At 50.5% G+C, this 27,377-nt stretch overlaps 1 protein-coding gene across 1 annotated transcript; it reads right to left on the reverse strand.

Annotated features, from left to right (window-relative positions):
* Window positions 1-4,572: 4,572 nt before the first annotated feature.
* On the reverse strand, window positions 4,573-25,853 carry LOC130543865 (ral guanine nucleotide dissociation stimulator-like). The gene is made up of 12 exons (XM_057312910.1): window positions 25,563-25,853; window positions 12,994-13,098; window positions 11,469-11,653; window positions 9,948-10,153; window positions 9,432-9,799; window positions 8,438-8,653; window positions 7,966-8,069; window positions 7,389-7,458; window positions 6,708-6,779; window positions 5,527-5,559; window positions 5,027-5,148; window positions 4,573-4,834 (listed from the first exon to the last, which is right to left on the reverse strand). Exons 3-12 carry the CDS (start codon window positions 11,618-11,620, stop codon window positions 4,798-4,800), a joined length of 1,380 nt encoding a protein of 459 aa, XP_057168893.1. The 5' UTR covers window positions 11,621-11,653; window positions 12,994-13,098; window positions 25,563-25,853; the 3' UTR covers window positions 4,573-4,797.
* Window positions 25,854-27,377: the final 1,524 nt, after the last annotated feature.

Below are 27,377 nucleotides of genomic sequence, written 5' to 3' on the forward strand. Positions count from 1 at the left end.
ATTATGCTATGCTCACAAGTGTAGCTACCATCTGTCACCATACGATGCTATCACAATACCATTGACTATATTCCCTATGCTGTACTTTTAATCCCTGTGACTTGTTCATCCCATAACTGGAAGCCTATACTCTCCTTCACTCGTTTTGCCCATCCCCCAACCCCCTCCCCTCTGGCAGCCACTGGTTTCTATTTATGGTTCTGTTTCTGCACTTTTGCTTGTTTGTTTTACTTGTTAGATTCCACATATAGGTGAAATTGTATTTGGCTTTTAAAAACTGAAGTTTTGGTCTCATAACTGAATAAGTGTAGGAATAGCCTCTGATTCAGGTCCAGCTGGATCCAGGGGCTCTATTATTCCATCAGGATTCCATCTTACTGTCCTTTCTGTGTCTCTCGGCACTACTTCTTTGTATCATTCTTGACCAGGCTTTCTCTATGTGGTCGCCCCTAGACACTGGAGGTTTACAACACCTAGCTGAGCCATCCCCAGGGAGAGACAGCTTCTGTGTCCTGATGCTTTCACAAAAAACTCCCATTGATCACTCCCATTGGCCAGCTTGGTCCTAAAGCAATCTCCATAGCCAAGAGTGATGGTGTTCTCCTTGACCAAACATGGATCCCTGTTTCCCCATGGAACAAGGGCTTTCAGGCATTGTTGGTAGAACGCAAAGTGGTACAGTCTCCAGGAAGGGGCAATTACATATGCATTTTCCCTTTTACCCAGAAATCCCACCTCTGGGAAGCTGAACCATCGATGCAGTGGCAAACAAATGAATATGTGTGCCCAAGGCTGTTCATCGCAGAGTTACTCACAATAACAAAAGATTAAAAATAATCAACTGTCCATGAACAGAGACTGATTTAATAAACTAAGGCACATCCATAATTGGAGCTGCTGAAAGAAACGAAGAATAATATGATGGTTAATTTGATGTGTCAACCTGATTAGGTTATGGGGCGCCCTGATATTTTGGTCAAACATTGCTCTGGCTGTGTCTGTGGAGGGTGTCTCTGAATGAGATTAACATTTAAATTGGCAGACAGTGAAGCAGATTGCCCTCTCCCATGTGGGTGGGCCACATGCAATCAACTGAAGGCCAGAATAGAACAAAGAGGCCTTCCCTTTCCTGACTTAGAGAGAATCCCTCCGGCCTCATGGCCTTTAAACTGGAACATTGTTCCCCCCCCACCTTCAAACTGGAATGTTTGACATCAAGAGAGTGTAAGTAAATATTGGGGCTTTGTGTTTGCTGAGCGCCCTAATGTTGGTCACACAGATACTTTCAACACTACTTCCTGAAACAAATGAATGTGTTAATCAATTAACCCGGGTGTGAACGTTGATACTGGTGGGGCTAATTCAGCCTGGAAAGCAAGAAGATACTCATAGTGGTATCCATCTCTACAACAGATTGAAAGCGTGGCTGGTGATAGGCAGGGGAGGGGACAAGAGCCAAAATGGTGGTCCAACACAGTCTTGTGAGAGGGTGAAAATCTGAAAGGCAGAAAAATACACAGGCCTAGAAACATTTAGTCTGAGCCTGGGAGAGAATCAGTGGATCTGAAGCAGGGACTTGTCACAACCCTTGTTCATTTTTTGAGCACAGCAAGCTCAGAAGCCACCTTGTGCAAGTTTTAACACAATATCTTCTGATAAATTAGGCCATTTTGTGCTCTTCCTACTGTTAAGCTTGCTTACATCCAACTGCTTAAATTCCTTCATAGACTTTCAAATCATGAGGCCGCAGGGATTACGTGAATGTTCTGCGGTATTCCATCATCCCGTGTAACAAAACGTTTCCTGATAAATCACTAAAAATATCTGCTGCTTCATTAAAAGCAGATTTCTATTTGGTGATGCATGCACGAGAGGATGGAGTGCTGGCTTCTGATGGGCATTCCATCCTGCTGCCCACAGGAAAGCGCTAACAGGTGCAGCCAATGCACTACTGGCACACCAGCAGCCTTAAATCCAGAAATCCAGCCCCCTTGGTCCCTGAAGGGGGTGGGAGGGGCTTTAGCTGATTATGCCACGAAGGAAAACAGGTCAGACTTCCTTCTGGTATCCTTTGAGTCCATTTGCATTTTGTGATTACCCACCAGGTAAATATCACCTACTTATAGTGGACTTAAAATAGTTAAATGGGAACCTAGCTGACAAGACTAGACCCAGCCTCCACGGCCAGCAACTCCTTTGCAGTAAAGCCTTGAGGGAGAAGCCTCAGAGTCAAAACCCTGATTAAGGAGGAAAGAGGCTCACGTTAACTCTCACCAGATGATTCTCAACCTCAACAAAGGTTCCATTCTTTGTCCCTTAGATGGGACAATCTGGAAGCACATCCCCAGTGGGACTGTGCCCCAGTTTCTCAGTGGTAGCCTCTTCATTAACACAGACACTGTATTGGCTGCCCCTCTACCTTCCTTTCCTTCTCCACTTCTCAACTTCCTGAAATGAGCTACTTATACTTAAGTGTTTTTCTCAGGGTCTGCTTCTCAGAGAACCAAATCAAAACAATCCTAGAGGTCTACAAGCCGTCTCTGGGCCCAGCAGCACATGAGAGGGATTCCAGAGGCTGCTGGAAGCCGTGTTAGTACAGCAATGCGGTTAGATGAACTGGAACCACAGAGACAGAAACAGCAGGCTAATGGTAATATGGGGGCTGGATTCTGTTGAACCACTTACAGAGAGACTGAGATTCCATATGACTGCAGGTGTGCAAGCGAGCCCGCCTGAGATCAGCTGAGCTTGCCTTCTATCAGCAGAACTGTAGACTTCCGAGCAATAACAAAGGGTGGTTATTTGGACGATAAGATTTGGGGTCATTTGTTATGCAGCAATAGTAACGCTACATGATGCTCGATTTTTTAAATTGAGCTATAACTGACAAAAGTGCATGTTTTTAAGGCATATAATGTGATAATCTGATATACAAGGAAAAAATTGCTCCTATGTGTTACCAAACAAGGAAGAAAAGTATGGAGGTGAGCACCATCGCTTCCAGTGAGGTGGAGGGTGGGCAGTGGAGGCCAGAGCTGACCTGCAGTTTTTAGGTGGAGGTGACATGATGTTTCCATGTCACTGTGGTGAGAGAGAATTGGAGGAAGGTCTGGCAGCAGAAGCAGCTACGAAAGTATCAGAGACTCTAGAATGAAACACATCAGCCTGGGAGTACTATCTACCCCCCAGGCCGTAACTTCTTGATTCTCAAAAATCCTCCATGATGCATAAAATGGGAGAAGATATTTGCAAAACATATATCTGAAGAAGACTTGCATCTAGAATATATAAACAATTCTTCTAACTCAATATTAAGAAAACCCAAGTTGGTTTTTTTTTAAGGGCAAAAGACCTGAACAGCCACTTTCCCAAAAAAGGTTTTAAAATGGCAACTATATGCATGAAAAGATGTGTAACATCATTAGTCATTAAGAAAATGAAAATGAGGGGCGCCTGGGTGGCTCAGTCATTAAGCATCTGCCTTCAGCTCAGGGTGTGGTCCCGGAGTCCTGGGATCGAGTCCCACATCAGGCTCCTCCGCTGCAGGCCTGCTTCTCCCTCTCACACTCCCCTTGCTTGTGTTCAATCTCTTACTATTGCTCTTTGTCAAATAAATTAAAAAAAACTTCAAAAAAAAAGGATATGACCCATTATCCTGGCAAGAGAGAACCCATCCCTGATCCACCAGATGCCAGCCAGGGAACAGTGGCTACCATGGATCGGACGCAGAGCCTGGGGCCTGGAGGGAACTGCTGCTTCAGAAGAACCGCATAAGGAGATGCACGAAGGCTGGAAATCCTGGCTCCTAGGTCAGCATAGATACTCATGGAACCAGGCTCAGGTGTGTCCTTTAAGGTACCCCTCCCATCTTTTCCCATCACACATAGCAAGCAGGAAAGGGAATCCAGAGATCATTGACAAGAATCCCAGAAAGATTCCAACTTGGTAAACGGCCAACGGGGAGACTGAGGCTGGAAAGTCCTGAATGCCCTGAGTCCATCTGCAAATTATCTTCCTCTGGCTTTGTCCCCTTCACACGCAGGATTTGATCTCCTTCCGTGTTTTTCCCCACTAGGTGCTGATGCAGTTCCAGAGATTGAACTACAATATGACAAGTTCCAAATACGGGGGCAATACAAAACCAAACACAAAACCAAAAAAGCATCTCAACGGAAGGAGCAGGACACAGTCTTCCTGGCCTTAGAGCGGAGAAAGGCAACCCCAGTCCTGGGGCAGGAAGGCGCTCTGGGGCGTACAAGTCTTAAAGACTCCCACTTTCAGTGGTTGTTGCTATTCCTGGGAAAGTCCCTGCAACCTCTAAATCTCAGGAGTTCTGAGGGGCTGTCTCTGCTGTTTGCCCAAATTCATTGACTGAAATGGACGCGTGCTCTGAGTAAGGGGGATTTGGGGGTGCCCTCCAGTGGCTAGGGAGAAGGGCTGGCACTTCTCCTTCCTCCCACATACAGTAGCTGATGACTCTGGAAGATTTCCTAGGTCAGGAACGAATATGAGAGTCTGTGCAAGTTTTCCATTACTGTAGGAAGTAAAAGACCCAAACCACACACCGGGCTCTAAAACAAAACAAGGGCTTTAATCTCCTAACATGCAAATCTATCACGGTACTATTTAAAACAACTAAATGGTGCCCCCTACATAAGGAAATAGATGGGGGGAAGGGGTGTGGAGTAAATGGGCGCAAGGATGCAGCTGCTGAGGAATCCCTGCAGGGCCACTGGACACTTGCTCAGCCCTGAGGTTGACTGCGGCCAGTTCTTCTTCTTGAGTGCTGCTGACCAGCTAGGACCGGGGCTCCAGCTGGCAGGACAGGGTGTAGCTAAGGACAGAGGGACACCTGTGAGTTGCCCAGGAGCTTCCATTCAAGAGTCCCTGCCAGTGTTTGCCCACAGCTGGAGTCTGGCGCCCCGGCAACAAGGCCTGAGGCTGCCCAGGGAAGGAGGATCCCAGGAGTGGCCAGCAGAAAGAGTCCACCCCGAACCTCACCGACCCAGCTCCTGATGGGCCTCACCTCTCAGCCTCGCTGAGCGGCTCCATAGCCTGGAACCAGGCCCAAAAAGGATCCTCGGGCTCTAGGGTGTAATTCTCGGCAGCCACCTGGAGCAGCATGATGTCTGTCATGACTTGATATTCCTGAGCAGAGAGAGAAGCACAGGATGTATAGGGAGCCTGGGAGGGGGGGCGGGGAGCTGCAGGGTCTGGTGAGGGTAGAGCATCGGGACCGGGCACCCATCCCAGGTCCTGGCACACATTGCCATCCTCCTCCCTGCAGATTCATCTGGTCTCCACCTGTTCTCAGAGGTGAGTATCAGTAGCCCCTCCTCCGGGAAGTCCTCCTGGATGCCATGCTCTGTCCCCATCTCCTAACGGGATGGGACTTGCACTGCTTTCTTCTCAAGGGATCCCAGGAAATGTGAGGTGGAGGGGATGGAGCCAAGCAATGTTCTTCCCAGGGACATCTCTGAGGCCCACTCCCTACCCTTCCCTGCGGGAAGCGCCACATATGCTCACCTTATTTCTTTTCTGGTGGTTGATCTCATTCCCCTGGAATGCAGACAAAGTCCATCAGAATGAGGCCCCTGGTTCTTAGGAGCACTTGATTCCCATCCCTTCTCATGCTGCACCATGGCCAGGACCCGTGAGGGGGCCGTGCATACACAGATAGTGGGCCTGGGATCTAGGCCAGGCTCTGGGGTCCAGAGAAAGGAGGACATGGGGCAGATGGACTGGCTACAGGTCGGGACCCTGCAGCACCACCCTCTCGGAAGACAGTAGGGGAGGCCGAAGCCTCAGGCAGGAAGGGGCTGCTGCGGCTACTGAGGTGCTTGCTGACGTGGAGGGTCCTGACTTCATTCTCCCCCCACGGGCAAACTCACCGGGGGAGGCTGAGGTCCACTCAGACAGACCTCATGCAGCTTTGCCTTCAGGAAGCTCTGCTGCTTCACCAGTCTTCGGCACCGGGAGCCGTGGCCTAACTGCAGCCTCACCTCGCTCATCCCTGAGATGGGCAACAGCCCCCAGGCTCACAGGGTAGCCGTGAGGCTGTCATGAGGAGAGGTTTGCCGAGTCCTGAGAGCTCAGGGCTCAGTACAGGGGCGTTCTGCTCCCAAACCTCCGGATTCTGGTCCCTCCCCCACAATCCTCAGGCTCACCCACCTCCAGATAGTCCTCCATGGCGGTATCTAACATCACCAGCTCGGTGAGAAAAGTGCCAAGGAAAGGCACGACACCCTGTGTCATGAGGGGGAGGGTTGGGATGAGTCCCTGCTCGCTGGTGTCCACAGGGACCCTCCACTGAAAATGCTCCAGCCTCCTAGCCCACCGCAGGGGCTCACGTGGAGCAGCCTAGGACCCTTAGCAGCCTCCCCCCCACGGGTTCCCTTTCCCCTCCCCCTCCCAGAACATCAGACTCCTCCTCATCACCTTCAGGGCCTGCTTTTCAAAAATGCCAGGGAATGGAGCACTAGGTCGGTCCCTCCCCACCCGCAAAACCCATTCTCTATGGACCACTCTGGGCCCTCCTCCTGGTCCTTTTGAAATAAGAATTGTAGAAGCTGTGGCCCCAGGAGCCGCAGCTGGAGTGGGAAGGACCCCCCCTTCCTGATCTTTCCTTTTTGGGAGGCTTCCAGCCCTCAGGGAGGAGCCCTCCTCCTCCTCTGACTTTGGAGGCCCTGGGCCTCAGGCACACTCACCTTCTTCTGCATCCTCTTCTGGGCTCCCCGGAGGGCCATCACCAGGGTGGCAAATCTATTGGATGGTCGCTCCTGCAGGGCCAAGGACAAGTTCCTTGAGACCATCATACCCTCAGGCCACTTGCCCCCACCATCTTGGACGTCAGAACCTAGACATCTGACCTAACTCATACTGATCCTGAGGCCCCATTATCCAGAAGCAGGCCGTGAGTGATTCCAGAACAATCTCATTCCAACATTCACTCCATGTGTGACCTTGAGCTTGCAGCCTGGCCTCCCCAAGCCTGTTTTCTCATCGGGAAACATGACAACTCCACCTATCTCCCATGGTCTCCTGAGGACTCAGGGTCCTATTACTCTCATCATTGTTGTGGCCCTCAACCCAGCCCAACCCCATCACTGAGCACAGGTCTGTCCTCTGGGCTCTCCAGGTTTGTAGAGGCCCCCACCTGGACCAGCTGTCAACACAGAGAGAGAGGGTGTGTAGGCTAGGGAGTCTGCTTGGACACCACCTGCTTGCCCCCTCGCCGCCAACGGCATCCGCACCTAGGCTGTCGCCACATTCATGCCAAAGGCTTCCCCTCCCCAAGGAATGCTTCAGACCATTCCCGACTTCATCCACTCAGGATCCTATTCCCTCCCACCCCTCGTCTCTTTCCAGACCTGCACCTTCCAGGCTACCTTGATGAGCAGGTTCCTGCCCTGTGCGCTGTCCTTGCTGCACAGCTTTTGAAAGATCCTCAATGGCTTCCTGAAGAGAGGCAAGGGAGGCACGATCAATCGACAAATAATGTGGCAGGGTTGAGTGCGAGTGCCTTTTCTTTGAGAACCCCAGAGTGTCAACCTGCCTGGTTGAGGGTTTCTTCTGGGATCCTCTGAGCACTAAGGTCTTTGTAGGACATGGGAGGGAGCTCTCATGTGGCTCGTCCTGGGCCTCCCTTCCCATATTCATTGAGAAACGCTGTTTGGGTCAATTTGGGGTTCAAATGGGCAGAGAGCTTAGTGGCTGTCAAGGAAACACGTGAAGAGATTTAATGCAGTTCAGCCCCGTGTGGGACATTTGGCAAAACTGATTTCTAAAGCGGGAGGCATGGTGGCCTCCTCACCAGGAAGGCTGAGAGACCTACCCACCAGCCCAGGTCCTGTGGTCGGGGTTTGCTGCCTCCCAGAAGGTCCAAGCTGCCTGAGGGGGAAGAGGACAAGCCTCTGGGAGCTCCCTCGTCCATCCTGGTCCCTCCATGGACAGAGGCCTACTCACCTGGAAACCTTCCCCCACGTGTTCTCGAGGCGGTGAATGGAGACACTCTGTAGAGCCGAGAGGATGGCATGTAAGGACGAGTAGTTCCTCAGGGTTTGACAGGCCTGGGGAGGGAAGAGAATGGGATGTCACTTGGGGAGCCGGCACCTTATTGGCTCTCAAGCTTCAGTCCCCCTCAGGGGAAAGTGCTCCTGCTGGAGGAAGCCGCTGTCCAGGGACCTGCCGAAGGGCACACGTGAGGCCCAGAGGAGGAGGAAGATTTTACCTCACTCCAAGGAAGGAGCCAGGCAGAAACGGAGCATCCCAGCATGGGGCCATGCAAGGCAAGGTCAGCATGCCCCTGGACGGAAGAGCCTAGGGACTGCACAGTCCCTAGGGCAAAGACCAGGGCCTTCCACCCTGAGACCTGATCAAGGGAAGAGCAGTGCCCGAGACTCAGGAGAGCACCTCGGCTGGGCTTCCCGTTGCATACCTTGGCCACCTTGATCCAGTGCTCCACCACCATGGCCCTGTCCCGGGCTGTCATGCTCGGGTTGCCAAGGCAGGTGGTGATGACACACTTGGCCACACCATTGAACTGGGCGACAGTGGCCCGGACTGTGGGTGCCAGGTGCTCATTGCCAGGCTTGTTGCGCTTGGACCAGACGGAGCCCAGGCACTGATGGGGCAGCAGCTTCTTGAACAGCTCCTAGAGAACAGGCGGACCTTGGTTCACCCAGCCATTTCCCATGCAAGACTCATGTCCTACGTAGGGGTCACAGGTCAGAGCTGGACCTCAGGGAGCTGAGAATCTGGCCTGAGCCTGGTTCGAGACTGTGGATTTCATTCCATTGTTTTTCCCTGAGGGAACCCAGTACACAATGACCCAGGAGCAAACAGAGCAAGGGAAGGAAGGAGGGCATTGGCACCCTGATCATGCTCAGGAACTCCCAGCTCCAGGTGGCACTGCAAGGTGGTCCAACCCAAGGGGGCTTCTTCCCCTCCCCTCCAACTGGTCATCCCCCTGGTCCTTCCCCCCTTTCAGATGCACATTCTCACACGGGAGCTGCAACCACACGTTTTTCCGTCTGCCCTGTCCTCATGGACACATCAGATGCCTAATCAATGCTGAGGGTACTCATCCTCCAAGTCACATGAGTGGGTGACCCATGGACTTGACTGAACACAGGGAGCTGCCCTCCTCCACCCACGGGACCAGGGCCTGCCCATTGGTCTCTCCATTCTGGCTCATTTCTTCTCCCTAGTACCTCCGTATCAGTGCTTATCAGGGTCTCTCGCTACAGTCCGCAGCTGGACAGTGAAAGCTTGGGGCTAAGCGCCTTGATGGGTTGACAGGGTTGGGAAGTGGTGGAGCTGAGATTTGGTCCCAGACCATAGGAGTCCACATCAGGGAAAGGCAGGTGTGGGGCAGGTGAGAGCAGAAGGAAGGCGTGCCCCTGGCCCACCCTGAGAGCCCAGCTGCTCACCGCATCCATATACGTGAGCTGCTCTGCCACCAGCCTGGGAGGGAAGTCCAGGAGGTCGGGCTTCTCCTCACCCAGCTGGTTCTTTGGGGTGACCCAGCGGTGGCAGGAAGCCTCTGGGGCCGCGGTGGGCTCTGTGGCTGTTGCTTGAGTGAAACTTTCCAGCAAAAAGGGTGGTCCAGCTGACTGCTGCTCAGCACCCGGCACACATGCAGAAGATGGGAGCACGGGTTGCAGTTCTGGAACAGCTGACAGAGGGGAGGCTGGCTCTGACACCGCAGGTGACAGTTGACACAGAGCCGGGGTCGCCTCTAGCTCTATAGGAGGCCCTGTTCCTGGCTCTGCCGCTGGAAGGAGCCCTGGAGCTGGCACTGGGGCAGGAGACAGAGAAAGGTTCATCCACATCACTGACTTTCCGGATGCCTTTGCAAAACCAGGACAGACCCCATGGCCTTGAAAGGAATACCCAGCCCATGAACCACATCCCAGTTAGCCTTCCCAGCTTGCCATCCCCCTTACCCTCCACCTCTGCCTCAGTGAGCGCCAGAAGTTCCCGCTGCATCAGGAGAAGGGGGACATGGTTTGTCAGGTCCCAGGCATGCCACTTCAGAACCATGGCCCCATGCACATAGGCCACCTTGATCTCGACACGGTCACGGCCCAGGGACTGATAGATAGCCTGCAAATTCTGGCCAGGCCAGGTACCCAAGAAGGGAGACAGGGTGCTGGGGAGAGTCATATGTGGAGCAGAGTCAGAGGCCTGGCCTTGCATTGCACATGCTACTCCCACAGCACCGTTCTTTCTGTATGGGTCCCAGAGGATGGCCCCAGCCCCCTTCCAACCCCTCTCTAGCTGCCCTCGTAGTGGGAGGCCTGGTCCTCCAGAAAACCTGAATGAGTCTGGTTTTTCCACTTCTCCTCTCCTCTACCTGGCCATGGGCCTGATCTACTCTATCCTCCATGCACACCAGTATCAAGGCTCAGGTTGGAGGCAGATTTGTGAGTGGTCGGCTCAGCACACCCTCGGTTCTTGGCCCCTGTTGGGGTGGTCAGCGGGGAGGGGCAGGCAGAGCAAGTTGGGACCGTCAAAGGGATGGGTGTTTCAGGCACCCACTGAGCCCAGACTGTGCTCTGCCGACCAGAGGGCCCGGGACCCCGTCCACAGCCTTCTTTGACTCATTTGCTTCTTCACATGAAGCCCCCCAGATGAAGCCCACCCACTGGAAATCAAGAGATCGGTGAGATCCCTGGTTTGGCAAATCCCTCCCCAGCCACCACCCCTGTAGTCCCCCACCCTGCTCTGTGGAGGCAGCCAGCCCTGCTTCTGGACCCAAACCCCTGTCCCAGTTTTACTTGATCATTTCATCTGTCCTATGATCCAGCTCTCGGTGGATCCTTTCAAAGCTAGAGGAGGCTACGAAGATGTCACATCTAACAACCATTGGAGATGCGTGCTTAGGGTGTGCAGAGTGCCTATCTGACCCTCTGACTAGAACTGAGACCCAGACACTGTATCTCCTCTCTCCATTCACATTCCTAGGTGCTTAATATACATTCTTGAACGACTACTTCCCAGCCCGCACTTTCCAAATCCTGAGTGGCCCGTGGGCTGGTCTGCCTGCTCCCAGTGTGCCCCTGAGCTGCTCACACAAAGGACAACTACCAGAACCATCTAGATGGAATCTCAGAAGTCCTTTGCACATAGAGAAACTGCCTGCTTTGCATTTCCTTTCGTCAACCCAGAAGGGCCACCGGCCTGTGAGGGTGGCACTTGAGAGCTTCTTGACCGGAGAGAGAGAACTATTAAGCAAGAAGATGCCCAGCACGTCCAGGAGCCCTTTCTACAGAGCCAAGCACCAGAGTAGCCCGTGCCATGTTTCCTCCCATGATTTCCTACAGTAACTGTATGAGGTTCATCCTCTTAACCACCCCACTTTTCAGAAGAGGAAAGGGAAGGTCAGAGAGGGTAGTGCCATTCCCGAGATGTACACCCAGTAGATGGGAGGCTCACCCTGTGCTGTGCATGGGGTGGGCACTCACCGATTGAACTGCTGGCCCAGGACCTGTGTGGCTGAAGTGAACATCTCGTACATGCAGAAGATCGTTGAGGTGGTTGAGATGCTCCCATCTGGGAAGGATGGCACCAGGGACTGTACGAAACGCTCCATTGTGCCTTCTCGGAGCCTCAGCATCGTCTGGGCCTCATCCAGGGACAGGGATGATTCCTTTTCCCACCAGGTAGAGAAGGGGGGTGTGGGGGGCAATGGAGTCAGCTTCAACACCACGAACCACCAGGATGATCAGGGTCTGGGGCTCAGACCAGAGAGTCCCATCCCTTCGGGAACTTGTGCAAGAAAAGGGACTTGAGGGCCCACCTAGAAAAGGCTCTAGGCTTGAAAGTACAATTGCCTTTAGGGGTGAAATGAGAAAGCATTGGTCACTTCAACACATCTTGTTAGCTGAGCCACCACAGCCTTTCTCTCTCTGAATAGGCTTTATTAAGAACTGTATGCCTTTGAGTCATCAGTCAACATCCCTACTGCAGACAGGAGAAAGCAGAGGCTTAGCATCTCCAACGCTGCTCAAGATCATAGACGTTGGGCCTGAGAACTGTCCAGAGCATGGAATGCATGGCATTTCCCTATGCTGCTGCGGCCTGGTCTGTTCCTAAGGTGGGGAGAAAGGTTCAGGGGAAATCCACCTTCCTCGGCAGGCCCCAGGGGAGCTGGTTGTTTCTAGTGTGGGTTCTGGCCTTGCCGTGATCATCTGTGGGTCCTGAGATTGGACATCAATCTGGACCTGTTCTCACCCCAGACCAGCATTGGATGTTGTTGTGGGCCGAGGCACCTGCTGCTTGTCAAGGGAGATGGAGTAGCTGAGCCTTTGGAGCAAGCAGCTCCTCAAAGATGGCCTGGATTGAACTCTGAAAAGACAGAGTCCACTACCTGGGCCAGGAGGCATCAGAGGCCTTCCACCCAATCCGTGCTTGAAAGGCTGATTCACGGTGGCAGACAACCTCCCATATGGAGGTCCAAAAAGACACATGAGGACACAGCTTGTGACCCGGGGGACATACAATGAGTCGATGTGCTCTGAGAGGTGATACGTTACAGAGGAACATATAGAATGGCTTCTTCCCACCGTTCCTTTTATGTTCAATCACCCTGTGTGGGGTGAGGATTCATAAGGCCTTGGACACGTTCTCCAAGGACAGTGGAGCTGGGTTCTACACAGGATGGCTGGGGTGAGTCAAGAAAATACTCAAAACAGTAGCAAAATGCAAAGACACTCATGGCTGCGGGAAAAGTCACACAAAACAGAATGAAACAGAATAACCCACGCCCCAAACTGCAAAAAACACGAACACTATTCTCTACCATTCCCACCTATGGGAAGAGTGTCTTCCTACTTTCTCCCACAGCTGGTGGTGGAGGTGTGGATACTGGGATGACTTTGTGGTTGGGCCTGTGGGGCACTCATGTGGAAACACCATGGGAGGGCCCCAGGTTTGTCCCCATATTTGTGTGGGGGCCCTGGGTGTGTGGAACCCTCTTCCCATTCTCACCTCAGAGCGGCACTGATCCTGGGTGGCCTGGTGCACCTGCCACTTGTCTAGGGCGTTGTAGTTGAAGTCCCAGACCAGCTCTTCGATGACCTCCTGGGTGCAGCTCTGAAAATGCAGTGCCCCATAGACATGGGGTCAAGAGACATTAGTGTCCTCCCAGGACATTGCCACAAGGGGCCACCCGCATTAGAAATCCTGTTCTCCAGTTGAGGCAAAGAGGGGCAGCTGAAAAGACATCGAGCAAGGAGGTAGCCGGATGAAACTCTAGAGCTCATGATTAACATCGAGGTAGTTGAGCTTGGTCCCCAGTGCTCAGCTTCTCATCCTGCCTGCTATGACCTGGGGTGTGAACATGAAAGATGGGCCAGGCTTCCAACACCTGGCTGCTTCCTTCTGCCCAGGAAGGGTGTGTCCCACATCCTCTGTCCCCTTCTCTACACATAGACAACCAGCCCCCCACCCCAACACACACACAGGGACACACATAATGAGGGGCAAGAGGTGTGGGCCTGCTGAGGTGGCATCACAGTTGTTGCCTGCTCTCCAGTGGGCTGCCCTGAGCTGCCTCGTGTTACCTGTTGGTGTCTCCTGCCACATGTCCAGAGGGCTCGGAAAAGCGGGCTGAGCCGACGTCTACAATTATTTGCAAGTCTCTCTCTCTGGGCTTGCCTGGGCCCAGAGACCCTGAAGGGAGGAAGGCAGCAAGAGAACATCCTGTTCTCTCGAACGTCTCCACTCAAGTGAGCTGGAGAGCAGGTTGTCTTTTGAATCTGGGTGCCCGGTTACCAGAGTTCTAAGTTCAGTTGGGGCCTATCACAGAGGAAGTGAGGTCACTCTTTCAAGATTCTAATCCCTGGGACCATGTGTTCAGTCAGACCTATCCAGAGCCCCTTCTTGGCAGTTGACTCCTTAGCTTTCTCCCCCATGTCATCTCCTTAACTGGACACAATGAGCCAAAAAGGCCATAGCCACCACTCTCTGGAAATGGAACTAGGGTCTGAAGCTTCAGGAGGCAGAGCTGAATTCAGACCTTACGTTCTGTGTTTCTTTGCGCACTTGTGTGTCCTATGTCATTGTGTCTCTCACGTAGTCCCCACTTTCCCAGCCTGCAGTGTGGGGATCAGGCTAGAATCTACTTCCTTGGCACATCCTCTGGTGTCTGTGGATAAGAGTATTTATTACATGTGTGGGGTGGTCCCCTGTGTATCTGAGGCACAATTTTCAAGATGGAAGAATTACAAGAAGGGGTGGGACTTGGCATGGAGTGCTGCTCAGAAGAGGCCTGGGTTCCAGCCCTGTAATACTGCAACTGTCACTTTCCCTCTTGGCCTCATTTTAAGGTGGGCACCATGATGGTCTGGAAAAGCAAGAAGATGCAGGCATTGTCATCCTCTGTAGTAAAACCATGCAATTGTTTCCCGTTATATGAAGAACGAGACCCCGTTACCTCGTTTGGGTCTATGAGGGGAGCGGCTTTCACCATGGCTCCTAGGGATCCTGACCTGTGGTATAGGCATCAGACTGTAACCGCTAAGTGGTCAGTGACTGGCTTTTGACCCACAGGACATATTCAACGTGATGAAGTACCATGCCTAGAGCTTCTCTACATGTCATGCAAAGAGTTTCTCACTCCCTAGTTACTTTCCATCATGTTCCACTACTCACTCCTTCCCTTTCCCTTCTTCTTCTCTCTCTCTGAACCTGAACCAAGCACCGATGTTTTGAGCTGCCATCTACAGAGGCTCACAGGACAGAGAACGGAGGCAGTGCCAAGGCCAAAAGACACACAGGAACTCAGGTTCTGAGTCCAGATGGCATCCCGAGTCACGTGAGCCAACTTATGACAAAATCCTCTTCCAGTATGGCCCTGGTCACAGCCGCAGCCACTGACACACCTTGAGCCTGGGGAACCATGCTAATTTGGGCCCGCATTCTTCACCCACAAATACTGTTAGAAATTAAAGCGATGCACCTGCACATGCAGGGTATCAGGGCAATGCAGTCCCGGGGCAACTCTAGATAAGTAACAGTCTCCCAGGCCTCAGCATCTGTCCCTGCCTTCCTCCCTCCCCTCTGCTCTCCTCCTAGTGTCCCTGCAGCCACCCTGGCTGCCTTTTTCACTCCTCTGGCCAAACTGGCTTCTGTTATTGAGTGTCTGCAGCACAAGTCACTTCTTCCTGAAACGCTGCTCCCTGACGTGTGCAGGCCTAGCTCCCTTTGGTCAATCTGTTCTCAGCAACCTCAGCCTCAGTGAGGCCTTTCATATCTTTCCATGCAGTGACTCCCCAGCCTTCCTCCGTAGCACACTTCATTCCTAGTACAGAGCGCTTGCTCTTTTCTTTTACGTGCGTTCACTTTGGAGCTTTGGTCCATGTGTAGACTGGGAGCTCCTAAAGCAAAGGAGCCCTAGGTAATTTCAGCTCCGCGCACGGGCCCAGCAAGATACCTGGCATAGGGCAGTGCTCAGTGTGTAGTTACTCAATGAATAATTGAGAAGATCTTGGAGCCCACCTCCCCTCTTAAGCACCTAGACTGCAGAATGCTACTAAAACTTTCAAGCTGTTTCTGGGCAGGGGCGACAACCACAATGGCCTCTGCCTGACTCTTCCTGCTCCAGTTCCTCCAGCAGAACTCACCAGGTACCATGGACAAGGAAGCGCCCTGCACCCAGTTCTCCAGCTCTGGTGGCACAGCTCCACGCAGGCACACCAGCAAAAAAAGCCATGCCTTTTCTCGGGGGTCCTCAACGCAGTGCCTTTGCAGAGTCACAGAGCAAAGGAGCAGGATCTCTATTTTTCCCTTCTCTGTGGAATCTGAGACAAAGAAGAGAAAAGGAGGAAGACTAACTCAGAACAAGAAATCAGATAGAAGTAACCAGAAGCAGAGGGCGGAGGGGGTGCGGGAACTGAGTGAATGGTGAAAAGGTACAAATTCCAGTTTCAGATCAATAAGGAATAGGGATTTACAGTACACCCCAGGACTACAGTTCATTACTGCTCTATGGTGTATTTGAGAGGTGTGAAAAGAGCAAGTTCTGAGAGTTCTCATCACAAAGAAAAACCTCTCTTTCTTTTCTTTTTACTTCATTTTTGTATCTCTAGAGATGATGATGGCGGCGGACTAAATTTATTCTGGCGATCGTTTCACAGTATACGAAAGGAACATCATTACGCCAGGTATCTTAAACATACACAGTTCTGTATGTCAAATGTATCAAAACAACTGGAGCAAAAAAATATTTTAATATTCATAGAGAGCATCAGGAAATTGGACATGGTAAAAAGAACGTCACGTAAACAAAACTGAAAACAGCAGAACCGAAAGCCAGTAGGTTATCCTAGGGGTTAAAAACTTCAAGCCATTGGCATAGAAAGTTGATTCTGAAATTAAAAATCAGTGAATTAAAATTAAAGCAGATGAAATAGAATTTTAAAATTTTGTTCCATTTAACAATTTGTCAAAGAATAGAAAGTCTTAATAAGTGACCTCAGATAGTAACTTTTGAAAAAACTGTTCATGTTTTGGAAAATTCTGATTGTAAGCTTCCAAGTGGGCACAGAATGAGAACATTTTGTTTGATCAAAGTCGCCTCATGGAAAATGGCTGAAGCAAAATGTCTGAGATAGGACCTAAACAAAAGGATATAAATGGCTAGACGAAATTGTCCTGAGTTCGTTTCTCCGTATTTGCAGTTTACATTTATTTTCATGTCGTTAAGTCCATTAAGTTCATGGAGTACATTCTAAGGGTATTCCATGCATTAATATGTTTGAACAACCTCCCTGTAACCCAGCTTCACATCTCATTGTATCTTGTAAAACTCAAACTCTATACCATGAATCAGAAACTTCCGATGACCGCCTACTTCCAGCCCTTGGCAACACCATTCTACTGTCTTTGGCAATTTACTCTAGGTAGGTCCTAAGAGTGAAGTCAAAGTGTGTATTTTCATGAATACTCATCTACTTAGCATAATATCCTCAAGGTTCACCCATGTTGTGGCATATGTCAATGTCTTCTTCCACTTTGAAGAATCAATGCTATTCCAATATGTGTACATACAACATCTGTTCCTCCCTCGACAGATACTTGGATTGCTTTCATGGTTAAGCTATTATGAATAATGATGCCATGAAAATGTGTGTTCAGATATGTCTTCAAGACCATGCTGTCAATTAATTTGGGTATACACCCCAGAAGTGGAGTTACTGGAACACATAGTAAGTCTAATTTTAATTTTTTTTGAAACTACCATACTGATTTCACAACTATGCTGTTAAACATCCCTACCACACACATTGAATAAGGCTTCCATCTTCTCCACATCTTGGCCAACACTTGCTCTTTTTTTCCCTTCTGATTGCTTTTTTTTTTTTTTTTTGGAAGAGTCATCTTAAAGGATGTAAAATGGTATCTCATTGCTTTTTATAATTTGCATTTCCCTTAACATTAGTGATGTATCTTTTCAAATTTCTTTTCACGTGCACATCTTTGAGGATATGCCTATTCCCAATTTGCACATTCACGCATTGCATTCATTTTGTTGTCTGTTGTTGAGTTCATGTGATCTCTATTCATTCTGGATATTGAGCCCCTGCCAGATAGACAGTTTGCAAATATGGTCTCCCATCTTGTGGATTGTGTTTTTACTTCATTGCTAATGTCTTTAACGTCACAAAGATTGTAAGTATTCTGAATGTCCTGTACGTGAATTTATTTTTCTTTTCTATCCTGTGCCTTGCAGGTCATATCCATTAAAGCATGGCCAAATCCTATTTTGTGAAGCTATGAAAATGAATATTATTGGGCTGCACTTCCGAGATGAAAAAGGTTCATTAGTGGAGTAAGAGAGCAGCATGAACTGGAGAAGCACTGGCATGATGATGGGGTCATGACGCTATGTGATCGCAAGAGGATAGGAATATGTATGATGGGCCAGCATGAGCTGTGTACTGGAAATGGGACCTTGTCCATTTTGTGCAGCACCTACGTGGATGATGGGAGCAGTGAGACATATGACTGGACGGATCCCCGAGCTCAGCCCTTCTTCCAAGTTAGACTTTCATTGCACTCTGATCCATTAACGTTTGAAGAGTTTCTTAATCAGATGAGGGACATAGTCTTACATGCTAGACGGTGATGAACATGGTGTGTGGGCGTGTCTGCAAGGAACTCCGTATCCCTCCCGTCTTGGTGAGCCACTGTCTGGAGTCAATGGCAAAGAAGGTTAGAGTACTAAATTACACTGGGGTCAAACCAAAGGGGAACAGTATGTCCCTCCTATGCTGAGCTGAAGTCAGGCAAGACCTTTATATGTTTGCTCTGTGTTCCCAGTTCATGGTCCCTAAGTTTTTTTTTTTTTTTAAGATTTTTATTTATTTATTTATTTGACAGAGACAGCCAGTGAGAGAGGGAACACAAGCAGGGGGAGTGGGAGAGGAAGAAGCAGGCTCCCAGCAGAGAAGCCTGATGTGGGGCTCGATCCCAGAACGCTGGGATCACGCCCTGAGCTGAAGGCAGACGTTTAACGACTGCGCCACCCAGGCGCCCCATGGTCCCTAAGTTCTGCATGTTCCTCTCTGGGAGAGAGGAGATGGACATGTTTGAGGGGGAGCTGGAGAGCTGTATCACCACCAGGAATGAGACCGAGAGCCGACTCCCAGTCATCGTGCAAGTGAAAAAATGGGATCAATGTCATCAAAGAGAAAACCATCAGCCAGCAGTATTCATGCCGCCTGTGAGGAAATCTTGTCGAGAGGCACTTGTAAGTGATGGAGGGTGCACACCTGTAGTAACTCTGTGGCAAGTACAGATGTTACCTGCTTGAGGTGACCCACCTTGAAGAAACAAAGTTTTTGCCACCCTGTCAAGGGTGCTCAGAATGGACTCGAAGGGCAAGAGGCCTGGAACTGAAAGCATGTTTGAAAGTCTCTTTAGGGCTGAAATGAAAAAGGCAGCATGCCCTGAAAACTGCCTCACCTTGAATAGGCTAGCTCCCTTCATTGCTTGTGGGAAGAAAAGAAATCATCCGGTATTTTTCGTATTGAAAACAAGAAAACACAGAACCTTGGATTTCCGTTATTTTTTTATTGAAATTCGATTAGCCGACATACAGTCCATCCTTATTTCAGATGTAGTGTTGAATAACTCATCAGTTGCATATACCACTCAGTGCTCATCACATCACGTGCCCTCCTTTATGCTCCTCACCCAGTTGCCCCATCCCCCCACCCAACTCCCCTCCAGCCACCCTCAGTTGTTCTCTGTGCTTAAGAGCCCCTCATGGTTTTGCTCCGTCTCTGATGGCTTCCCGGTCAGTTTTCCCTCCTTTCCCCTATGATTATCATCAGTTTTCACTCATATGTGGAACGTAAGAAACAGTGTAGAGGATCATAGTGGATTTTCTTTAAAAGGATGTTATTTTCTGTCTTTCCATGTTTGACCGCATTTCACTTTTCTTTAAAAATGACACGTTCAAATGATATGTCCATTGACCCTGGAGGGTTGGGCGTTCTTCACACTTCCTCAATGAGTTAGGACCCTGAACCAGGTGTCAGGAGAACCTCCTCTGTGTTATTGTTCCCCGGGTGCCCTTGTTGGGCTTCAGCTTCCTTATCTGTAACACGATGAGAGATACGAATGCTAAATATTTTCCGAAAGTTGTTCCCGCTCCAAACGTTCGATGGCTACCAAGAGTCGAATATTGCTTCATCCACGAGACAAAGGTTAGGAATCGTTATTTCAATTACTTCGTAAAGACACACAACCAAGTAGAATGAGAACACCAGAGGAGCATCGCTCCAATAGGACTCGAGTGAAACTCTGCTCCAACTGCCAGTAGCATAGGACGTTACCTTTTATGTGAACACAGAGGTGGGCCCTGGCCTTTCCATATAAACAGACTGTACTTTTGTCTTTGGACATTTTCATTTACCTTTCGTGTGGATTGACGTTCAGCCCGATGAGACCTCATGAGGAAACTCTGCGTATTCTAAGCTTAGATCTCATAGGACCGATTTTTCTTAAGTTTTGAAACTACACTATAATTGACAGACAGTGTTATATTCCTTTCAGGTGAACAGCAGGGACTCAATAGTTCTGTACATTACACAGTGCTCAGCACCATAAGTGTACTCTTAATCCCCATGACCTATTTCACCCATCCCCCCACCTGGCCATCCCCAGTCTGTGCTCTACATTTGAGACTGGTTTTTTGTTTGTTTTCTCTTTGTTCTTTCTTTTTGTCTCTTAAGTGCCACACAGGAGTCAAACCCATGTTAACATAACACACATCGACTTTAAAGCTTACCTCCATTTCATCGTCTGGATGAAATGTGCTGACTATACCACCACGTTGACTCCACAGTGGCTCCCAGGGATCCCCACCCGTGCTATATACCTCCCTGTCTATCCACTGCCTGGTTGCTAATAGGTTTCTGACCAAGAGAATATGACAAAACATTGTCACTTTCCTGTTACTCTCTTCTGTTCCCTTCCTTTCTTTCCTGTATCCCTGCACTGGGGAAGCAAGCACTGGTGTTTAGAACTGCCCTACATAGAGGCCCACAGAGGAAGGAACCTAGGGAGTGCCCAGGCTAATAGGCAGAAAAGAACTCAAATTCAGGATTTCGCTTAAACCCACTTTGTTGAGTCTGAGCTAAATCCTGACATTAGTCACATCAGTGACTTGGGAGCAAATCTTACCACAGTTGGGCCTCGGGTGAGGCGCAGACTGCATCACACAGAGACCTGGGGGCAGAAACACCCAGTCTCAACTGTGTGGAGATTCCAGGCCCCCCCGAATTGGGAGCTAGGAAATATCACGCTTCAGAAGTGCTAAGCTTTCTAGTAGTGTTCTCAGAGACAAACAGATAGCTAACTCAGGTAACCTGGCCCTCCCATCCACTGCCATCTCTTGTTCTCACCTCCCAGCCTCCACCAGCCACTCTGGCCACTTTCCGAATCTTCTCTGGTCAAACTAGTTTCTGTCTGAGAGATTTGGCCCCAGTGGTGCCCTCTCCCTGACACACTGTTCCCAGAGGTGTGCAGCTCTTGCTCCCTCTTGTCAATCTGCTACCAGCAGATGTCACCATGTGGAGGCCTTCCAGACCCTCCTCTCCTTTGACTCCCTAGCCCTCCCTACTACACTGTGCTGGTAACTGGAGTATAATATCTGCTCTGTTCTTTCACACATCTTGCTTTCAAGGTGTTCTCCATCAGAACAGCAGAAACAACTTGGCCATTTGCAGACTGCACTGGGGCCCACCAACTCACCTGGCACAGGCTGAGTGCTCAGAGCATAGTTGCTGAAAGAAGAAATGGGAAGGTCTTGGGGCCCTGCCTTCCATCCATGTCACCATGTCCATTCCTGAGCCCGTTATGCTAGCACTGGGATGGGCAATGTGAGAGGCTAGAATGGATATCAAGTGGCCAGGATGTACTCGGCTGCTTAGTGCCTTTTCCAGGTTGAATGCACTTGGGTGGATGTCAATGTGTGATGCAAAGATCATCATACCTGGTGCCCACTCCCATGGGTCCACCTACATGTCTGTTCCCCACGACTAATTGTCATAAATCTTCTTCCTCCCAGTCCCTGACCAACGAGCCAAATCATCTACCACTGCCACGAGCCAATGTATATTCTTTCCTCAGGCTGCTTTTCTTTCCATACCACCTGAAAGAATTGAAAGAATTTTGAAATGCTCGAAAGAATTTCCCGTCGCTGCATTCTATCAAGACTACCCTGAACGGGGCTGTAGTATATCTGCAGCCACTTTCCATCCTGCAGCCACATCCAAGCCCATTCAGCCATGAACCAACCTCAGTCTTTTCCCTCCTCTGTCGCCTGGAGCAATATTGGGTCTTCTGCCCGTCCTCTCTGAAGCTCCTCTGGCCCGTTCATGGGGACTTGCGAGGGAGCCCGTGCACCACACACAGAGTGGCCCCTAGCACCTGCCTCTGCCCACGTGCCAGGGCTGACTCAGGAGCTCAGGCTCCCACCTTACCCCCTTTCAGCCTCGGCCATCCCTCTTGGAAGGACTTTGTGCTCTGCACACATCACAGAGATACAGGAGGGCACAGGAAAGAAAACCCACTGACCTAAAGAAGCTCCTAAACTATTGACCTCCTTCCATCCTGCCTCCATATGCCCTGGAAGAGAAGAAGAGGAGAGGCCTGCAGGTGTGGACAAAGCCCTGCCCTGGCTGTTTATCTTCCCGGCAATAAAAAGACCTCCTCGTTGCGGCCAAACTGTTGCTGAAAATTCTGTTTTCAGTGGTGAAACAGATAATTTTGGTCAAATGGCCTGCTGGCGCTGTTTGTCAGGGTGGTCCGTGGACAAGTGGCCTCAGCATCCGCAGAGGGCGTGTTGGAAATGCAGAGTCTCAGGTCGCTCCCAGTGTTACTGAATCAGAATCTGTATTTTCACGAGATCCCCAGGGGATCCGGGCCTAAGACGATGTCTCAAAAAACCACTGTTGAATGTTCCCCAAAGAGAAAGCTAATCGGCACCTTGATATACCAAATGGGGAAGGCATGGTTGTTTCCTGGGCCTTTTTGGCAGTTTCTAGCATTCTAGAATTCCATAAAGGGTTGATTCCCCGGTGGACATGGTGGGAGTTGTTGTGCAGGAAAGGAAAGAACACCATACCTGCTGGGAAATTGAGCAAGGACGGAAGCTATGCATGGGCCCAACAGCAAGAGCTCCAACGCGCCAAGGCTGATCCCCTGCTCTAGAGCTCTCTGCTGTTCTTATGCTAGATCCCTTTGTGTCAGGTGATGGGATGGGAGATTGTTCTTGCTTTTGGAGCTGGCCTGTATTGCTGTAACTGGTCCTCTAAGATTCACTTTTGTTGTATCCCAAAGTTTTGGGACGCTTGTCTTGTCATTGTTCTTGGATTCCATGTAATTTTTTTTCCTATTTTGAATTCCTGGTTGACCCACTCATTTCTCGGGAGCGTGTTCTTTCACCTCCTTGTGTTCATGGTCTTTCCAGGTTTTTCTCTTGTGGTTGATTTCTAGTCCATACCATTGTGGTCAGAAAAGATGTATGCCATGACTTCCATCTTTTTGAATTAGTAGAGACTTGTTCGGTAGCCTAATATGTGATCTGCTCTGGAGGACGTTCCATGTGCAATCGAAAGGAATGAGTATGTGCTGTTGGAGGATGGAATGTTCTGCATGCGTCTGTTAAAACCAGTGCATCACCCAAAGCCACTGTTTCCTTGTTGATTTTCAGTTTGGATCAGGTGTCCATTAATAGAAGGGGGGTGTTAGATCCCCTACTGTATTGTATTACAGTCAATTAGTTGCCTGCTTTTTGTTATTAACTGTTTTATGTATTTGGGTCCTCCTATGCTGGGTGTCTAAAAATTTAAAATTGTTCTATCTTCTTGTTGCATTGTCTCCATGATTGGGACACAGTGTCCTTCTTTGTGACCCACTACTCTTTTATTTTTTATATTCTGTTTTGTCTGATAGAAGTATTCGTACCCCTGCTTTGTTTTGGCAACCAGTTGCATGCGAGATGCTTCTCATCTGCTCACTTTCAATGTGCAGGGGACCCAGTAGGTCTGGGGGCTCAGGCTGAGTACCTAATTTCGGACAAGTCAGTGTAAGTGTGCAAACTGAGACTGAGTGTGTAAACTGTTGAATATTAGTGACAATGGAATATTACTCAGCCATCAAAAAGAACGATTTCTCAACATTTGCTGCAACATAGACGGGACTGGAGGAGATAATGCTAAGTCAAGTCAAACAGAGAAGGAAAATTATCATATGGTTTCACTCATTTATGGAACATACGAAGTAGGAAGATCAGTAGGAGAAGAAAGGGAAGAAGAAAGGGGGAGGTAAACAGAAGGGGGAATGAACCACAAGAGACTATGGACACTGGGAAACAAACTGAGGGCTTCAGAGAGGAGGGGAGTGGGGGATTGGGATAGGCTGGTGTTGGGTATTAAGGAGGGCACCTATTGCATGGTGCACTGGGTGTTAGACGCAAGTAATGAGTCATGGAACTTTACATCAAAAACTAGGGAAGTACTGTATGCTGACTAACATAATAAAAAAAAATTATTATAAAAGAAATAGAGATGATGGACTTCAGAAAACATGGACCTAAAAGTCATGACGGACAGCAAGGAGAGTGTGGGGTTTCTCTGGTCAAGGATATGGCCCCTTATCCTGGCAAGAAAGAGCCCGTCCCTGATCCATCAGATGCCAGCCAGGGAACAGTAGCTATTGTGCATCTGACCCAGAGCCTGGGGCCTGGAGGGAACTGCTGCTTCAGAAGAACCGCATAAGGAGATGCACGAAGGCTGGAAATCCTGGCTCCTAGGTCAGCATAGATGTTCATGGAACCAGGCTCAGGTGTGCCCTTTAAGGTACCCCTCCCATCTTTTCCCAACACACAAAACAAGCAGGAAAGGGTATCCAGAGATCACTGACAAGAATCCCAGAAAGATTCCAACTTGGTAAACGGCCAACGGGGAGACTGAGGCTGGAAAGCCCTGCCTGCCCTGAGTCCATCTGCAAATTATCTTCCTCTGGCTTTGTCCCCTTCACACGCAGGATTTGATCTCCTTCCGTGTTTTTCCCCACTAGGTGCTGATGCAGTTCCAGAGATTGAACTACAATACAACAAGTTCCAAATACGGGGGCAATACAAAACCAAACACTAAACCAAAAAAGCATCTCAACGGAAGAAGCAGGACACAGTCTTCCTGGCCTTAGAGCGGAGAAAGGCAACCCCAGTCCTGGGGCAGGAAGGAGTTCTGGGGCGTACAAGTCTTAAAGACTCCCACTTTCAGTGGTTGTTGCTATTCCTGGGAAAGTCCCTGCAACCTCTAAATCTCAGGAGTTCTGAGGAGCTGTCTCTGCTGTTTACCCAAATTCACTGACTGAAATGGACGCGTGCTCTGAGTAAGGGGGATTTGGGGGTGCCCTCCAGTGGCTAGGGAGAAAGGCTGGCACTTCTCCTTCCTCCCACATACAGTAGCTGATGACTCTGGGAGATTTCCTAGGTCAGGAACGAATATGAGAGTCTGTGCAAGTTTTCCATTACTGCAGGAAGTAAAAGACCCAAACCACACACCTGTGCTCTAAAACAAAACAAGGGCTTTACTCTCCTAACATGCAAATCTATCACGGGACTGTTTAAAACAACTAAATGGTGCCCCCTACATAAGGAAATAGATGGGGGGAAGGGGTGTGGAGTAAATAGGGCGCAAGGACTGCCCATATGCAGCTGCTGAGGAATCCCTGCAGGGCCACTGGACACTTGCTCAGCCCTGAGGTTGACTGCGGCCAGTTCTTCTCCTTCTTGAGTGCTGCTGACCAGCTAGGACCGGGGCTCCAGCTGGCAGGACAGGGTGTAGCTAAGGACAGAGGGACACCTGTGAGTTGCCCAGGAGCTTCCATTCAAGAGTCCCTGCCAGTGTTTGCCCACAGCTGGAGTCTGGCGCCCCGGCAACAAGGCCTGAGGCTGCCCAGGGAAGGAGGATCCCAGGAGTGGCCAGCAGAAAGAGTCCACCCCGAACCTCACCGACCCAGCTCCTGATGGGCCTCACCTCTCAGTCTCGCTGAGCGGCTCCATAGCCTGGAACCAGGCCCAAAAAGGATCCTCGGGCTCTAGGGTGTAATTCTCGGCAGCCACCTGGAGCAGCATGATGTCCGTCATGACTTGATATTCCTGAGCAGAGAGAGAAGCACAGGATGTATAGGGAGCCTGGGGGGGCAGGGAGCTGCAGGGTCTGGTGAGGGTTGAGCAGCGGGACCGGGGACCCGTCCCCCGTCCTGGCACACATGGCCATCCTCCTCCCTGCAGATTCATCCGGTCTCCACCTGTTCTCAGAGATGAGTATCAGTAGCCCCTCCTCCAGGAAGTCCTCCTGGATGCCATGCTCTGTCCCCATCTCCTAACGGGATGGGACTTGCACTGCTTTCTTCTCAAGGGATCCCAGGAAATGTGAGGTGGAGGGCATGGAGCCAAGCAATGTTCTTCCCAGGGACATCTCTGAGGCCCACTCCCTACCCTTCCCTGCGGGAAGCGCCACATATGCTCACCTTATTTCTTTTGTGGTGGTTGATCTCATTCCCCTGGAATGCAGACAAAGTCCATCAGAATGAGGCCCCTGGTTCTTAGGAGCACTTGATTCCCATCCCTTCTCATGCTGCACCATGGCCAGGACCCGTGAGGGGCTGTGCATACACAGATAGCGGGCCTGGGATCTAGGCCAGGCTCTGGGGTCCAGAGAAAGGAGGACATGGGGCAGATGGACTGGCTACAGGTCGGGACCCAGCAGCACCACCCTCTCAGAAGACAGTAGGGGAGGCCGAAGCCTCAGGCAGGAAGGGGCTGCTGCGGCTACGGAGGTGCTTGCTGACGTGGAGGGTCCTGACTTCATTCTCTCCCCACGAGCAAACTCACCGGGGGAGGCTGAGGTCCACTCAGACAGACCTCATGCAGCTTTGCCTTCAGGAAGCTCTGCTGCTTCACCAGTCTTCAGCACCGGGAGCCATGTCCTTACTGCAGTCTCGCCTCACTCATTGCTGAGATGGGCAAGAGACCCCGGCCTCACAGGCGCAGCTCTGAGGCTGTCATCAGGGTAGGTTTGCCGAGTCCTGAGAGCTCAGGGCTCATTACAGGGGTGCTCTATTCCCAAAGGTCCAGATTCTGGTCCATCCCCCACAATCTTCAGGCTCACCCACCTCCAGATAGACCTCCACTGCGGTATCCAACATCAGCAACTTGGTGAGGGAAGTGCCAAGGAAGGGCACGACACCCTGTGTCCTAAGGGGGAGAGTGGGATGAGTCACTGTTCTCTGTTGCCCACAAGGACCCTCCCCTGAAAAAGCTCCAGCCTCCTGGCCCACCCCAGGTGACCATGTGGAGCAGCTGTCGACACTAAGAGAGACGGTGTCAAGGCTAGGGAGTCTGCTTGGACACCACCTGCTTGCCCCCTCACCGCCAACAGCATCCTCACCTAGGCTGTCACCACATTCATGCCAAAGGCTTCCCCTCCCCAAGGAATGCTTCAGACCATTCCCGACTTCATCCTCGCAGGACCCTGTTCCCTCCCACCCCTCCTCTCTTTCCAGACCTCCACCTTCCAGGCTACCTTGATGAGCAGGTTCCTGCCCTGTGCGGTGTCCTTGCTGCACAGCTTTTGAAAGATCCTCAATGGCTTCTTGAACAGAGGCAAGGGAGGCAGGATCAATGGACGAATAATGTGGCAGGGTTGAGTGAGAGTGCCTTTTCTTTGAGAACCCCAAAGTGTCAACCTGCCTGGTTGAGGGTTTCTTCTGGGATCCTCTGAGCACTAAGGTCTTTGTAGGACATGGGAGGGAGCTCTCATGTGGCTCGTCCTGGGCCTCCCTTCCCA

This window comes from Ursus arctos, unplaced genomic scaffold, assembly GCF_023065955.2.
Source record: "Ursus arctos isolate Adak ecotype North America unplaced genomic scaffold, UrsArc2.0 scaffold_16, whole genome shotgun sequence".
Classification (NCBI taxonomy): domain Eukaryota; kingdom Metazoa; phylum Chordata; class Mammalia; order Carnivora; family Ursidae; genus Ursus; species Ursus arctos.